The sequence below is a fragment of the Oncorhynchus mykiss genome, chromosome 9 (genome assembly GCF_057628025.1).
Source record: "Oncorhynchus mykiss isolate SJ-2025 chromosome 9, ASM5762802v1, whole genome shotgun sequence".
Taxonomy (NCBI): Eukaryota; Metazoa; Chordata; class Actinopteri; order Salmoniformes; family Salmonidae; genus Oncorhynchus; species Oncorhynchus mykiss.
The window spans coordinates 75,983,379-76,001,401 of NC_143030.1; the positions used below are offsets into that span (position 1 = coordinate 75,983,379).

The following is an 18,023-nucleotide window of genomic DNA, read 5'->3' on the forward strand; positions in this document are numbered from 1 at the left end:
TCTCTTCCTAGTCCCTAATCATATCATACTGCAGATAGCATCTCTTCATAGTCCCACGTCATATCATACTGCAGGAAGCATCTCTTCCTAGTCCCTAGTAATATCATACTGCAGATAGCATCTCTTCCTAGTCCCTAATCATATCATACAGCAGGAAGCATCTCTTCCTAGTCCCTAATCATATCATACTGCAGATAGCATCTCTTCCTAGTCCCTAGTCATATCATACTGCAGGAAGCATCTCTTCTTAGTCCCTAGTCAAATCATACTGCAGGAAGCATCTCTTTCTAGTCCCTAGTCATATCATACTGCAGGAAGCATCTCTTCCTAGTCCCTAGTCATATCATACTGCAGATATCATCTCTTTCTAGTCCCTGGTCCTATCCTACTGCAGGAAGCATCTGACCATAGCTTGTTACTCTGGATTGAGTTAGTTAGAGCTCTGGTTTCCCAACTAACAGACAGACAGAGGGAACTGTGGCAATGCTTTCCCACAATAATGCCTTCCCATGATAATGCTTTCCCATGATAATGCCTTCCATGATAATGCCTTCCCATGATAATGCCTTCCCATGATAATCCTTTCCCATGATAATCCTTTCCCATGGAACACAGTTTAAAGTATTCCCATTGGTTAGCTCAGAAGTGGATAACGTTCACAGAAAAATTATGGTGGAATTACATGGGTTTAATTCACTAGGGCCTCCCAACCCATCAATACAGTATATCCTCTAGCCAAGCTGGACTTGTCATTTCATACACAACTCCTTCCTCAGATTGGTTATTTTCTCTGACTGTCGATGCTTGTATTTTTCATTCCTCACCCATTTCATTTAGGCAATTTATTGTTTTCATCTTCAAATATGAGTGCCTCGCTTTCCAAAAATTGTTTCCTATCAGTGTGAGATTATAGAAATTCAGATTGATGCTTTCAACTGTATGCCAAAATAGTTTACTGTTATACCAATTCCCTGGACGCTAACCACCACAGCAATGTCATACACTTTAATAGAACTGAAATGCTGGTGCTATTTGTGTCAGTTTGTCAGAAAGTATTCAGACCCCATGACTATTTCCACATTTTGTTACGTTACAACCTTATTTTAAAATTGATGAAATAGTCGTCCCCCCCCCCCCCCCCCCATCAACCCCTATACAAAACCCCATAATGACAAAGCAAAAACATTTTGTTTTACATTTTTGCTAATTTATCAAAAACAATACAACTGAAATATCACATTTACACTAGTATTCAGACACTTTACTCAGTACTTTGTTGAAGCACCTTTGGGCAACGATTACAGCCTTGAGTCTTCTTGGGTATAACGCTAAAAGCTTGGCACACCTGTATTTGGGGAGTTTCTCCCATTCTTCTCCGCAGATCCTTTCAAGCTATGTCAGGTTGGATGGGGAGCATCGCTGCACAGCTATTTTCAGGTCTCTCCAGAGATGTTTGATTGGGTTCAAGTCTGGACTTGAACCCTTGTCCCGAAGTCACTCCTGGTTTGTTTTGGCTGTGTGATTAGGGTCATTGTCCTGTTGGAAGGTGAACCTTCGCTCCAGTCTGAGGTCCTGAGCTCTCTGGAGCAGGTTTTCGTCAAGGATCTCTCTACACTTTGCTCCGTTCATCTATCCATTGATCCTGACTAGTCTACCAGTTCCTGCCTCTGAAAAACATCCCCACATCATGATACTGCCACCACCATGATAGGGATGGTGCCAGGTTTCCTCCAGACGTGATGCTTGGCATTCAGGCTAAAGAGTTCAATCTTGGTTTCATCAGACCAGAAAATCTTGTTTCTCATGGTCTGAGAGTCTCCAAGCAGGCTGTCATGTGCCTTTTCCTGAGGAGTGAATTCCGTCTGGCCACTACAATGAAGGCCTGATTGGTGGAGTGCTGCAGAGATGGTTGTCCTTCTGGAAGGTTCTCCCATCCCCACAGAGGAACTTTGGAGCTCTGTCAGTGACCATGGGGTTATTGGTCCCCTCCCTGACCAAGCCCCTTCTTCCCAAATTACTCAATTTGGCCAGGCGGCCAGCTCTAGGAAGAGTCTTGGTGGTTCCAAAGTTCTTCCATTTAAGAATGATGGAGGCCACTGTGTTCATGGGGACCTTCAATACTGCAGAAATGTTTTGGTACCCTTCCTCAGATCTGGAATCTTGACACAATCCTGTCTCTGAGCTCTACGGACAATTTCTTCGACCTCGATGCATGGTCGATGCTCTGACATGCACTGTCAACTGTGGGACCTTATATAGACAGGTGTGTGCCTTTCAAAAATGATGCCAAATCAATTGAATTTACCACAGGTGGACTCCAATCTTGTTGTAGAAAACATCTGAAGGATGATCAATGGAAACAGGATGCACCTGAGCTCAATTTAGAGTCTCAAAAACCTATTTTCACTTTGTCATCATGTGGTATTGTGTGTAGATTGATGAAAATGTTTGTTTATTAAATCAATTTTACAATAAGGCTGTGTCGTAACAAAATGTTGGAATGTCAAGGGGTCTGAAAACCTCTTTTACGAATGCACTGTACATAGGAACAAAGGTGGTCTTTTCATGCTAATGCAACTACAGGGAGCCACAGGAACCCAAATAGAACACAACGGGAGACGGTGGGAGCTGGTGAGTCCGTAGTGTTGTAGTTCTATCAGCTGGTGAGTCCGTAGTGTTGTAGTTCTATCAGCTGGTGAGTCCGTGGTGTTGTAGTTCTATCAGCTGGTGAGTCCGTAGTTCTATCAGCTGGTGAGTCCGTGGTGTTGTAGTTCTATCAGCTGGTGAGTCCGTAGTGTTGTAGTTCTATCAGCTGGTGAGTCCGTAGTGTTGTAGTTCTATCAGCTGGTGAGTCCTTAGTGTTGTAGTTCTATCAGCTGGTGAGTCCGTAGGGTTGTAGTTCTATCAGCTGGTGAGTCCGTAGTGTTGTAGTTCTATCAGCTGGTGAGTCCGTAGTGTTGTAGTTCTATCAGTTGGTGAGTCCGTAGTGTTGTAGTTCTATCAGCTGGTGAGTCCGTAGTGTTGTAGTTCTATCAGCTGGTGAGTCCGTAGTGTTGTAGTTCTATCAGCTGGTGAGTCCGTAGTGTTGTAGTTCTATCAGCTGGTGAGTCCGTAGTTCTATCAGCTGGTGAGTCCGTAGTGTTGTAGTTCTATCAGCTGGTGAGTCCGTAGTGTTGTAGTTCTATCAGTTGGTGAGTCCGTAGTGTTGTAGTTCTATCAGCTGGTGAGTCCGTAGTGTTGTAGTTCTATCAGCTGGTGAGTCCGTAGTGTTGTAGTTCTATCAGCTGGTGAGTCCGTAGTGTTGTAGTTCTATCAGCTGGTGAGTCCGTAGTTCTATCAGCTGGTGAGTCCGTAGTGTTGTAGTTCTATCAGCTGGTGAGTCCGTAGTGTTGTAGTTCTATCAGCTGGTGAGTCCGTAGTGTTGTAGTTCTATCTGCTGGTGAGTCCGTAGTGTTGTAGTTCTATCAGCTGGTGAGTCCGTAGTGTTGTAGTTCTATCAGCTGGTGAGTCCGTAGTGTTGTAGTTCTATCAGCTGGTGAGTCCGTAGTGTTGTAGTTCTATCAGCTGGTGAGTCCGTAGTGTTGTAGTTCTATCAGCTGGTGAGTCCGTAGTGTTGTAGTTCTATCAGCTGGTGAGTCCGTAGTGTTGTAGTTCTATCAGATGGTGAGTCCGTATGGACACATGCTGCTGTTCCTTCAGAAAATCATGCATCACAATTTTGTTCATTTGCACAATTTCTCTCGTTCACTTGTACTTGTAAATGTCCACACTCACTGAAATGGTAGCTACTAGCTACTCTTGCATAACTTTATGAGCTGGATTTGCCTGTCTTTGCAATGAGTTATATTTGTTTTAGCTTGTTAGCATTAGCTAACAGCATCTATTTGATTTCGCTATTAGCTTGTGCAAATGTTGTTAGCATTCTGGTAATAGAGGCCCAATGGGCTTTTCTTGTGTTTTTAGCACCCCCTTTTGTGCTATGCCGGTAATACCGTAAATCCCGGGGATGAGAAGGACTGTATGATGATATGAAACTATCTCATTCAACAAAGTTCCACTCCCTTCCACTGACATTTTAAAACCAGAACAAAATAAAAAATATTACCCATGGAAAAAGTGCAATATCAAATTTCTCTCGCTTTATACAGGCTATATTTGGCTCAATCTATTAAACATGAACAAGGGACTTAAATACAATAGAAGAAGTCTTAAAGGATCCATTTCTACAGGCCGTCTCATTCAAGATTTAATTTAAAAAGAAACGTTCAATAAAACTAATGAAAATATGATCCATATTTTTTTCCCTTCGTGACCTATTATATTCCACATATCACTTCAACATGAATGAAAACCCTATTAGACTCTGAGATCTACCATAATGGCTCTGTGTCCCCGGAAAAGAGATGTCACCTCTTATCCTCAAAGAGCCCATTCATCAGACCACATTGACCAAAGTCGATGTGCTTTCGTTTGCCTATTAGTACGTGAGTGGTTGTACGAGGCTAAACACACAGGAGAGAATGGAATCCAAAGAAAGCATAGTGTCATCAATATCTCGTAGTGTGGCATGGTGGGGAGTCCTTTCCCGGGGACACTCACTCATTCAAGCAAGGAGAGGACACTGAACACAGGATACTGAACACAGGACACTGAGTGATAGCAGAGGCTTAGAAGACGGTGGTCAGCAGAGATGGCCTGAATCACAAATCGACCCCTAACCCCGTAGCCCCTAGGCACCTGTGTACATCTAGATTCCCATGGCCATGTCAATTCCTAGTTTCCATGAAACTGCTGGGTTAGGAGTCGGAAGTGGTACGTCATGTCGCTGCAATGGGACCTCTTGCAGCTTTCCCCCCCATAGTGCTGGGGTGATTCCATACATATGAGACTGTACAGGCGTAACCAATGGGACCTCTTGCAGCTTTCCCCCCATAGTGCTGGGGTGATTCCATACATATGAGACTGTACAGGCATAACCAATCGGACACCTGCCTAATCTTCTCAGCTCCTCACAAGTCTCAAGAGGATAGGGTGTAAGGGTTGAGTTGGGATTCAGTGGTGCAAGATAACCCGCCTTCCTGTCTGTGTGGGTGGATGGGTGGGTGAGTGGGACAGAGAGAGGCCATGAGAGGCATTGACAGATCTAGGACACGGTCGAACAGACACAGCAAACTGACACTGAAGCACAGGGACAACTATAGGGCTGAAACGACAATAGCTACAGGGCTGAAACCAGAACTGTTACATGGCTGAAGCCAGGATGGTTACAGGGCTGAAACCAGGACTGTTACAGGGCTGAAACCAGGACATTTACATGGCTGAAACCAGTACATTTACAGGGCTAAAACCAGGACAGCTACAGGGCTGAAACCAGGACAGCTACAGGGCTGAAACCAGGACTTTTACAGGGCTGAAACCAGGACAGTTACAGGGCTAAAACCAGGACAGTTACATGGCTACAATATGGACAGTTACAGGGAAGAAACCAGGACAGCTACAGGGCTACAATATGGACAGTTACAGGGATGAAACCAGGACAGCTACATGGCTGTATAAGGACAGCTACAGGGCTGAAACGAGGACATTTACATGGCTGTATAAGGACAGCTAAAGGATCAAAACCAGGACAGTTACATGGCTAAAATCAGGACATTTACAGGGATAGAACCAGGACAGTTACATGGCTAAAATCAGGACAGCTACAGGGCTATTATCAGGACAGCTACAGGGACAAAACCAGGACAGTTAAAGGGCTACAACATGGACAGTTACAGGGCTGAAACCAGGACAGTTACAAGGCTGAAACCAGGACAGTTACAGGGCCAAAACCAGGAGAGCTACAGGGCTAAATTCAATACAGCTACAGGGCTAAAACATGGACAGCTACAGGGCTGAAACCAGTACAGTTACAGGGCTAAAACATGGACAGCTACAGGGCTGAAACCAGGACAGCTACAGGGCCAAAACCAGGAGAGCTACAGGGCTAAATTCAATACAGCTACAGGGATATTATGCAGGACAGTTACAGGGCTGAAACCAGGGATGTTACAGCGCAAAAACAAGGACATCTACAGCGCTAAAACCAGGACAGCTACAGGGCTACAACATGGACAGTTACAGGGATGAAACCAGGACAGATACAGGGCTGAAACAACAACATTTACATGGCTGAACAAGGAGAGCTACCGGGCTTTTATCAGGACAGCTACAGGGCCAAAACCAGGACATTTACATGGCTGAAATCAGGACAGTTACAGGGATGAAACCAGGACAGCTACAGGGATGAAACCAGGACAGTTACATGGCTGAAACCAGGACATTTACATGGCTGAAACCAGTACATTTACAGGGCTAAAACCAGGACAGCTACAGGGCTGAAACCAGGACAGCTACAGGGCTGAAACCAGGACTTTTACAGGGCTGAAACCAGGACAGTTACAGGGCTAAAACCAGGACAGTTACATGGCTACAATATGGACAGTTACAGGGAAGAAACCAGGACAGCTACAGGGCTACAATATGGACAGTTACAGGGATGAAACCAGGACAGCTACATGGCTGTATAAGGACAGCTACAGGGCTGAAACGAGGACATTTACATGGCTGTATAAGGACAGCTAAAGGATCAAAACCAGGACAGTTACATGGCTAAAATCAGGACATTTACAGGGATAGAACCAGGACAGTTACATGGCTAAAATCAGGACAGCTACAGGGCTATTATCAGGACAGCTACAGGGACAAAACCAGGACAGTTAAAGGGCTACAACATGGACAGTTACAGGGCTGAAACCAGGACAGTTACAAGGCTGAAACCAGGACAGTTACAGGGCCAAAACCAGGAGAGCTACAGGGCTAAATTCAATACAGCTACAGGGCTAAAACATGGACAGCTACAGGGCTGAAACCAGTACAGTTACAGGGCTAAAACATGGACAGCTACAGGGCTGAAACCAGGACAGCTACAGGGCCAAAACCAGGAGAGCTACAGGGCTAAATTCAATACAGCTACAGGGATATTATGCAGGACAGTTACAGGGCTGAAACCAGGGATGTTACAGCGCAAAAACAAGGACATCTACAGCGCTAAAACCAGGACAGCTACAGGGCTACAACATGGACAGTTACAGGGATGAAACCAGGACAGATACAGGGCTGAAACAACAACATTTACATGGCTGAACAAGGAGAGCTACCGGGCTTTTATCAGGACAGCTACAGGGCCAAAACCAGGACATTTACATGGCTGAAACCAGGACAGTTACAGGGATGAAACCAGGACAGCTACAGGGATGAAACCAGGACAGTTACATGGCTGAAACCAGGACAGTTACAGGGATGAAACCAGGACAGTTACATGGCTGAAACAAGGACAGTTACATGGCTGAAACCAGGACAGTTACATGGCTGAAACCAGGACTGTTTCAGGGCTGAAACCAGGACTGTTTCAGGGCTGAAACCAGGATTGTTACATGGCTGAAACAAGGACAGCTAAAGAGCTGAAAACAGGACAGTTACATGGCTACATGGCTGAAACCAGGACAGCTACTGGGTTAAATTCAGGACAGCTACAGGGCTATTATGCAGAGCAATAACAGCAGGTAGACTGTAATAGAAAAATACTGGTGGAAATAACAGCAGGTAGACTAATGCAGGTAAACTGGAGGTAATAACACCAGGTAGACTGGTGGTAATAATACCAGGTAGACTGTAATAGCAGGTAGACTGGTGGTAATAATAGCAGGTAGACTGTAATAGCAGGTAGACTGGTGGAAATAACAGCAGGTAAACTGTAATATCAGGTAGACTGATTGTAATAATAGCAGGTAGACTGTAATAGCAGGTAGACTGATGGTAATAACAGCAGGTAGACTGGTGGTAATAACAGCAGGTAGACTGATGGTAATAATAGCAGGTGGACTGTAATATCAGGTAGACTGGTGGAAATAATAGCAGGTAAACTGGAGGTAATAACAGCAGGTAGACTGGTGGTAATAATAGCAGGTAGACTGATGGTAATAATAACAGGTAGACTGCTGTAGCAGGTAGACTGTAATAACAGGTAGACTGATGGTAATAATAGCCATCAGTCTACCTGCTAGACTGGTGGAAATAACAGCAGGTAGACTGTAATAGCAGGTAGACTGATGGTAATAACAGCAGGTAGACTGGTGGTAAATGTAGCAGGTAGACTGGTGGTAATAATAGCAGGTAGACTGTAATAGCAGGTAGACTGTAATAGCAGGTAGACTGTAACAGCGGGTAGACTGTAATAACAGGTAGACTGTAATAACAGGTAAACTGGTGGGAATAATAGCAGGTAGACTGGTGGTAATAATAGCAGGTAGACTGTAATAACAGGTAGACTGGTGGTAATAATAGCAGGTAGACTGTAATAACAGGTAGACTGGTGGTAATAATAGCAGGTAGACTGTAATAGCAGGTAGACTGGTGGTAATAATAGCAGGTAGACTGTAATAACAGGTAGACTGATGGTAATAACAGCAGGTAGACTGGTGGTAATAATACCAGGTAGACTGTAATAGCAGGTAGACTGGTGGTAATAATAGCAGGTAGACTGTAATAACAGGTAGACTGATGGTAATAACAGCAGGTAGATTGGTGGTAATTGTCTCAGCCTCCAGTATTTATGCTGCAGTAGTTTATGTGTCGGGGGGCTAGGGTCAGTTTGTTATATCTGGAGTACTTCTCCTGTCCTATTCGGTGTCCTGTGTGAATTTAAGTGTGCTCTCTCTAATACTCTCTTTCTTTCTCTCTCTCGGAGGACCTGAGCCCTAGGACCATGCCCCAGGACTACCTGACATGATGACTCCTTGCTGTCCCCAGTCCACCTGGCCGTGCTGCTGCTCCAGTTTCAACTGTTCTGCCTTATTATTATTCGACCATGCTGGTCATTTATGAACATTTGAACATCTTGGCCATGTTCTGTTATAATCTCCACCTGGCACAGCCAGAAGAGGACTGGCCACCCCACATAGCCTGGTTCCTCTCTAGGTTTCTTCCTAGGTTTTGGCCTTTCTAGGGAGTTTTTCCTAGCCACCGTGCTTCTACACCTGCATTGCTTGTTGTTTGGGGTTTTAGGCTGGGTTTCTGTACAGCACTTTGAGATATCAGCTGATGTACGAAGGGCTATATAAATAAATTTGATTTGATGTAGTGCACTACTTTTGACAAGGACCCACAGGATGTAGTGCACTACTTTTGACCAGGCCTCATAGGGTGTAGTGCGCTATAAAGTGAATATGGTGTTGTCTGACAGGCAGATCTTAACAGTGTTGTCATGTCACCGTCAAGAGACCTCGGAGGACAAGCTGAAACTTGTCTACAGCCCCAACAGAACAGTCGGAGAGACACTTTTGACCCGTGGCGCTACATAGGGATTAGGGTAGCCAGTTGAGACGCAACCAAAAAAATACATCCTGAAAACGGTAGTAGGCTTCATCTAGGGTCATATAAATGTGTCGTTTTCATCTAGGGTCATATAAATGTGTCGTTTTCATCTAGGGTCATATAAACGTGTCGTTTTCTTGACCCTTTTATCATTCAATAACCCTGCCTGACTGTCAATTGGACCTGGTCACATGGTTGTGTCTTGATAAGGACAAATCTCATCTTTGCTCACTAAAGTCTTCAACAGCTATTTCTTAAAATCAAATGTAAACATGAAGCGATAGGATTGATCAACTCTTAGATTGGGCTACAGCGGACGTTGTCTTGACCTCCGCTCTTCAGCTGCAGGGTACCCGTTTTCATACGCAACATCAAGATCAGAGACTTTAGAGGCTAGTTTTAAAAGTTGTCATTGTTTCTGTATATTGAAATACTGTAATGTAAACTTCTGAACCAGCTCACCCTCCTTTAATGTAGTCGAGGAATGTGTGTTCTGACTCCACCGCGAACGACAGCATGGTCACCTGGGTAGAGAGAATATTCAAAGCAGTTACCAAACATGTATATTCAACACTTAGGTAATCAACACAAAGTCACAAATGCAATGTATTCTCCAATTGAATCATAATTACTCACCACATCAGTAATCAAAACAATCACAATTTACCAATTACCAATTTAAACACATTAACCGTTAGCCCCCTGCCTTCAGGCCCCCCCCCCCGGGTTAACCAACCCGCTTCCCAAGAGGGATTCATCTCGGTAGAATGAGTTTGTTTGACATCAGAGCGGCATTTTAATATTAGAACATTGATCCATCTCAATCGCACGCACACACACACACTAACACACACACACACACACACACACACACACACACACACACACACACACACACACACACACACACACACACACACACACACACACACACACACACACACAGATCCATCTCACTGAGGTGTGATGAGAGCGACATGATGGATGTCTCCCTCTCTGATTCTAATTATCTAGTCACCGTCATCGTATTGAAGCTCAGCATGCCAAAGTGTGTTTGTGTGTTTGTGTGTGTGTGTGTGTTTGGGTGTTTGGGCCCAGGCAATAATAACAATGCACTGACTTCCTCCTAAATATCAGTCACTGACTCGGCATGGCAGCCACTCAGTCACTGATAGGACAACAGACTGATAACGGACTGAAAGGACAACAAGAATGATAACTGACTGATAGGATACCAGAATTATAACTGACTGATAGGACAACAGAATGATAACTGACTGATAGGACAACAAGAATGATAACTGACTGATAGGACAACAATAATGATAACTGACTGATAGGACAACAGAATGATAACTGACTGATAGGACAACAGAGGACAGAGTACTCTGACCGGTTCACTTTGTTTGAGGTTGTTACAACTTCTTTCCTCTCTAGTGGTATAGTGGTTAGTATTTGTTAATTGTCTCTAGACTCTAAACTATAACGAAACAAAAAGTATCTAAAGTACAGTATCTTGTTAAGTATCCAGGAATGGATACAGAAGAGACAACCACTTTTTTTATTGCAATCCACTAACCACAAACTAATTTATGAACACAACAACAAACAAACGGGGAAGGAATATACGGTTGCGCCAGGAAGGAAGCGATGTTCTATATTTTAACCTTTTTGACAGACTCACCGTCCCAGAATTGATGTATCTCTTCTTCTTGATCTTCTTCTTGGCATTCACCACCTAGGATTCAACAACCACAATACGAGCTTGATATCATAGATTTGTCCAAATAAAAACCCTGTAAAATGTCTTCATTCCCATGGGCCAGTTAAGCAATAAGGCCTGAAGTGGTGTGGTACAGTATATGTCCAATATAGATTATTCCAGTCTTTCCATGAGGGTCTACCCTGGGTGTATTTACGTGCATGTGTATCCACGCCTCATAACTATGGAATACAATCCACCGTGGTTTGTATTTCGGAACAGCACATGCCAATATAAACGTTTTAGCACACAAAGGCACACAAAGGCACACAAAGGCACACACACACACACACACACACACACACACACACACACACACACACACACACACACACACACACACACACACACACACACACACAGAAACACATGCATATACACACGTACACACACATATGGTGCTACAGTGGATGGCAGCCATTTTTTTGTACAGAATGTCTCCACCATAATTTTCATCCCCACGGTAACCGTACATAAATATCCCAACCAGAAGCCATGGGTTACAGACAACATCCACACTGAGCTAAAGGCTAGAGCTGCCGTTTTCAAGGAGCAGGATACTCTTTCGGACAGAGAAATCCCTCTAAGACCTCAGACGAGCCATCAAACAGGCAAACCATCAATACAGGGCTAAGATTGAATCCTACTACACCGGCTCTGATGCTTGTCAGATGTGGCAGGGCTTACAAACTATCACGGATTACAAAGGTAAACCCAGCCGCGAACAGCCCAGTGACGCCAGCCTACCAGATGAGCTATATGCCTTCTATGTTCGCTTCGAGGCAAGCAACACTGAACCATGCATGAGAGCACCAGCTGTTCCGGAAGACTGTGTGATCATGCTCTTCGCAGCCGATGTGATTAAGACCTTTAAACAGGCCAAAATTCACGAGCCTGCTGGGCCAGAAGGATTACCAGGACACGTACTCATGCGAGTGACCAGCTGGCAAGTGTCTTCACTGACATTTTCAACCTTTCCCTGACCCAATCTGTAATACCTACATGTTTCAAGCAGTACACCATAGTTCCTGTGCCCAAGAATGCTAAGGTAACCTGTCTAAATGACCATGAAATGCTTTGAAAGGCTGGTCATGGCTCACATCAACACCATCATCCCAGACACTCTGGACCTACTCCAATTTGCCTACTGCCCCAAAAGATCCACAGATGATGTAATCTCTATTGCACTCCACACTGTCCTTTCCCACCTGGACAAAAGGAACACCTACGTGAGAATGCTGTTCATTGACTACAGCTCAGCGTTCAACACCATAGTGCCCTCCATGCTCATCACTAAGCTCAGGACCCTGGGACTGAACACATCCCTCTGCAACTGTATCCTGGACTTCCTGACAGGCCACTCCTAGGTGGTGAGGGTAGGCAACAACACATCCGCCACGCTGACCCTCAACACAGGAGCCCCTCAGGGGTGTGCGCTTAGTCCCCTTCTGTCCTCCCTGTTCACCCACGACTGGGTGGCTGGGCACGACTTCAACACCATCATTAAGTTTGCTGACAACATGACAGTGGTAGGCCTGATCACCGACGACGATGAGACAGCCTATAGGGAGGAGGTCAGTGACCTGGCAGTGTGGTGCCAGGACAACAACCTCTCCCTCAACATCAACAATACAAAGGAGCTGATCGTGCACTACAGGAAACGGATGGCCAAGCACTCCCCCATCTACATCGACGGGGCTGTAGTGGAGCAGGTCGAGAGCTTCAAGTTCCACATCACTAAGGGATAAACAAGGTCCACACACACCAACACAGTCATGAAGAAGGCACAACAACGCCTCTTCCCCCTCCGGAGGCTGAAAAGATATGTCATGGGCCCTCAGATCCTCAGAAAGTTCAACAGCGGCACCATCTTGACTGGCTGCATCACTGCTTGGTATAGCAACTGCTTGGCATCTGACCGCAAGGCGCTTACAAGGGGTAGTGAGTATGGTCCAGTATATCAGTGGGGCCGAGCTCCCTGCCATCTAGGACCTCTATACTAGGTGGTGTCAGAGGAAGGCCCAACAAATTCGCAAAGAATTCAGACTGTCCTCTTTGCTACCGCATGGCAAGCGGTTCTGATGCACCAAGTCTACCCACAATAGTTAACCAAATAGCTACCCGGACTATCTGCATTTACCCTTTTTGCACTAATTCTTTTGACTCATCACATACACTCAGTCTGGAACTCAGTAGTGAGTGTTGCAACTGAGGACAGATAATTTTTACAAGCTTCAGCACTTGGTGGCCCCGTTCTGTGAGATTGTGTGGCCTACCACTTTGCGGCTGAACCGGTGTTGCTCTGAGACGCTTCCACTTCACAATACCAGCACTTACAGTTGACCGGGGCAGCTCTAGCAGGGCAGACATTTTACAAACTGACATCTTGTCACTGCACTCTTCAATAAGGCCGTTCTACTGCCAATATTTGTCAATGAAGATTGCATAGCTGTGTGCTTGATTTTACACACTTGTTAGCAATGGGTGTGGCTGAAAGAGCTAAATCCACTAATTTAAGAGGTGTCCACATACTTTTGTTTACAGTTCCTTTGGAAAGTATTCAGACCCCTTGACTTTTTCCACATTTTGTTAAATAAAACACATTTCTCAACTATCTACACACAATACCCCATCATGACATCACAATACCCCATCATGACAAAGCAAAAACAGGTTTTTAGACATCCAACAAAACCAAGATTGAACTCTTTGGCCTGACTGCCAAGCGTCACGTCTGGAAGAAACCTGGCACCATCCTTACGGTGAAGTATGGTGGTGGCAGCATCATATTGTGGGGATTATTTTAAGATGCAGGGACTGGGAGACTAGTCAGGATCAAGGGAAAGATGAATGGAGCAAAGTATAGAGAGACCCTTGATGAAAACCTGCTCCAGAGTGCTCAGGACCTCAGACTGGGGCGAAGGTTCGCCTTCCAACAGAACAACGACTAAGCACACAGCCAAGACAACGTAAGAGTGGCTTCGGGACAAGTCTCTGAATGTCCTTGAGTGGCCCAGTCAGAGCCCGGACTTGAACTCGATCTAACATCTCTGGAGAGACCTGTAAATAGCTGGATCTGTGGAGGATCTGCGGAGAAGAATGGGAGAAACTCCCCAAATGTAGACATGCCAAGCTTGTAGCGTCATAACCAAGATGACTCGAGGTTGAAATCCCTGCGAGAGGTGCTTCAACAAAGTACTGAGTGAAGGTTCTGAATATTTCTGAATACTCTCTCGTTTATGTGTCGGGGGCTCAGGTCAGTCTGTTATATCTGGAGTATTTCTCCTGTCTTTTCCGGTGTCTTGTGTGAATTTAAGTATGCTCTCTCTAATTCTTTCTCCCTTTTTCTCTCTCTCTTTCTCTCTCAGAGGACCTGAGCCCTTGGACCATGCCTCAGGACTACCTGGTCTGATGACTCCATGCTGTTTCCAGTCCACCTGGTCGTGCTGCTGCTCCAGTTTCAACTGTTGTGCCTGCAGCTATGGAACCCTGACCTGTTCACCGGATTTGCTATCTTGTCCCAGACCTGCTGTTTTCAACTCTCTAGAGACAGCAGGTGCGGTAAAGATACCCTAAATGATCAGCTATGAAAAGTCAACGGATATTTACTCCTGAGGTTCTGACCTGTTGCACCCTCGACAACTACTGTGATTATTATTATCTGACCATGCTGGTCATCTATGAACATTTGAACATTTTGTCCATGTTCTGTTATAATCTCCACCTGGCACAACCAGAAGAGGACTGGCCACCTCTCAGAGCCTGGTTTCTCTCTAGGTTTCTTCCTAGGTTCTGGCCTTTCTAGGGAGTTTTTCCTAGCCACCGTGCTTCTACATCTGCATTTCTTGCTGTTTGGGGTTTTAGGCTGGGTTTCTGTATAGCACTTTGTGACATCGGCTGATTTGATTGATTGATTGATTGATTGATTGATTATGTACATGTGATATTTCAGTGTTTAAAAAAAATATAATAATCAAACATTTAGAAAAACCTTTTTTTTTGCTTTGTCATTATGGGGTATTGTCTGTAGATTGATGGGGGGGGGGGGGGGGGGGGGGGGAGGCTAACAAAATATGGAAATACTTGCCGAATGCACATAGTGTATCTACCTCAATGACCTTATACCCCTGCACACCGACTACAGCCTTATACCCCTGCACATCGACTACAGCCTTACACCCCTGCACATCGACTATAGTCAATTACCTTATACCCCTGCACATCGATAATAGCCTTATACCCCTGCACATAGACTACAGCCTTATACCCCTGCACATCGACTATAGCCAATTACCTTATACCCCTGCACATAGACTACAGCCTTATACCCCTGCACATCGACAATAGCCTTATACCCCTGCACATAGACTACAGCCTTATGCCCCTGCACATCGACTACAGCCTTACACCCCTGCACATCGACAATAGCCTTACACCCCTGCACATCGACTACAGCCTTATGCCCCTGCACATCGACAATAGCCTTATGCCCCTGCACATCGACTACAGCCTTACACCCCTGCACATCGACTACAGCCTCACTAATTCACTCATTAGCTTCACTAATCATCTCCCCCTACAGACTTAATATACTGTATCATATCATTCAACACAGGTCTCCTAACATATATTCTCTGTCTCTCTCTGTCTCTTTCTGTCTCTCTCTCTCTCTCTCTACCTCCCTCCCACCCTTTCCTTACCTCTCTCCATCTCTCCCTAACTCCCCTTCTCCCCTCTCTCTCTCTCTCCATCTTTCCACACCTCTCTCCATCTGTCCCTCCCCCTCTCTCTCTCCATCTCTCCCTCCCTATCTCTATCTCTCCTTACCTCTCTCCATCTCTCCTTACCTCTCTCCATCTCTCCCTATCTCTCTCCCTCTCCCTCCATCTCTCCTTACCTCCCTCCATCTCCCCCTACAGACTTAATATACTGTATCATATCATACAACACAGGTCTCCTAACATATATTCCCTCCCTCGCTCCCTCCCTCCCTAACTCCCCTTCTCCCTGCCCCTCTCTCTCTCTCCATCTTTCCTCACCTCTCTCCATCTCTCCCTCCCTCACTCTCTCTTCATCTCTCCCTCCCTATCTCTATCTCTCCTTATCTCTCTCCATCTCTCCCTCCCTATCTCTATCTCTCCTTACCTCTCTCCATCTCTCTCTCCCTCCCTCTCTCTCTCTCTCTCTCTCTCTCTCTCTCCATCTCTCCCTCCCTATCTCTATCTCTCCCTACCTCTCTCCCCTCTCTCCATCTCTCCCTACCTCTCTCCCCTCTCCCTCCATCTCTCCTTACCTCCCTCCATCTCTCCCTAACTAAAGCCAGGTCCATGACTTAATTGAGTTGCTAACGTACGGGACCAGTCAGAAACTGGGCCAGGGACTAACGTTCTTATATCCACTTCACTGTAGTCACTGTGTTCCAAATGGCACCCCTTATTGGCTACAATAAGATGCTACTTTTCACCTGGGCCAATAAAAGTAGTGCACTGCATTGGTAACATGGTGCTGTTTGCGACGCAGACACAGGGGGCCAGGGAGTAGGCCTAATATCCATGCAGGGAGATGTCTAATCAAGGTCTGGCCCTCTAGCCCCGCACTGTATCTTTCCATCTCCTTCTAATTCTCATCCACTATGCTGTCCAAGTAGGCTATTACCATAGCCAAACTCTGTGGGCACACGGGGGAAGTTATGCTAATACTAGAAATAAGGTTGAGTAGACACTAGCGCTAATGCTAATATTGTAGTGACGTACTGTACATCTCCTGACTGGGTAAGATTGTGTTTATTTTCTACTTCCAGCCTACAAGGACCTGCGGTCTGTTTTTTAAGTGTATGCCCGTGGGAGACATAACGTTTTTAGTGTGAACACAATAGGATGAGTGCTCCCTCCATCTCCACTCACCTCGTACACATTAAACTGGCTCTGGCCTCGGGACAGGTCTCGGTAGCTGGTGGTGAATTCACCGATGAAGTCATGGCTGGAAGGTAAAATAAACAATAACAACAACAACAACAACAACTAAATAGCCATTCCCTCCTGGGAGGGTGTTGAAGTATAATAGGATGTATTGTGTAAAATGTCTCAATAGTATAGGAATGAAGCTAGTGAAACATATAGCAGTGTTGTAAAAATAAAGAAGTATATCACTGTAAATGATGGTTTTATCCACTATCATCGTGTGAATAGGAATGAGGTTCTGGGTAGCTGATGCTAAGAGGTTGTCTTCATGGTGTATTGAGTTGGCAGTTGACATAATTAAAGGTAGGGATGTATGTAGTATGAAGGCTTTTAGGTTGAGGGTTGAGAAAGTGCTTAATCTTGTAAAACATAACAAGGAACATAACACACGTCATACTGTAGCGTGTATAAATCGTTCCCCGCCTGGAACATAATGTGAAGGAAACATTATTCTGGGTGTGTAGTATCCTAACCTGCCATCTCTGTCCCAGTCGTACACCTCTGCCTTGATCGTCCTGAAAAACAAAAACACACCCAGAGATGAGGAAGGTGTGTTAGTGTGTGTGTGTTAGTGAGTGTGTTAGTGTGTGTGTGTGTTAGTGTGTGTGTGTGTGTGTTAGTGTGTGTGTTAGTGTGTGTGTTGGTGTGTGTGTTGGTGTGTTAGTGTGTGTGTGTTAGTGAGTGTGTTAGTATGTGTGTTAGTGTGTGTGAATGTGTTAGTGTGTGTTGGTGTGTTAGTGTGTGTGTTAGTGAGTGTGTGTTAGTGTGTTAGTGAGTGTGTGTTAGTGAGTGTGTTAGTGTGTATGGGTTAGTGTGTTAGTGTGTGTTAGTGTGTTAGTGAGTGTGTGTTAGTGTGTTAGTGAGTGTGTTAGTGTGTTAGTGAGTGTGTT

The 18,023-nt window shown here is 45.1% G+C and overlaps 1 protein-coding gene across 3 annotated transcripts in view; it reads right to left on the bottom strand.

The window, feature by feature from the left end:
* Positions 1–18,023, bottom strand: part of LOC110531262 (copine-8) — a 218,791-nt gene that overhangs the window by 41,459 nt on the left and 159,309 nt on the right. For all 3 annotated transcript variants that reach the window (XM_036988908.2, XM_036988907.2, XM_036988906.2), the window contains 4 exons: positions 17,607–17,648; positions 17,077–17,152; positions 11,096–11,149; positions 9,874–9,935 (listed from right to left, as the gene is read on the bottom strand). In XM_036988908.2, coding sequence (XP_036844803.1) covers positions 9,874–9,935; positions 11,096–11,149; positions 17,077–17,152; positions 17,607–17,648 — 234 coding nt within the window. The remainder of the gene's footprint in view (positions 1–9,873; positions 9,936–11,095; positions 11,150–17,076; positions 17,153–17,606; positions 17,649–18,023) is intronic.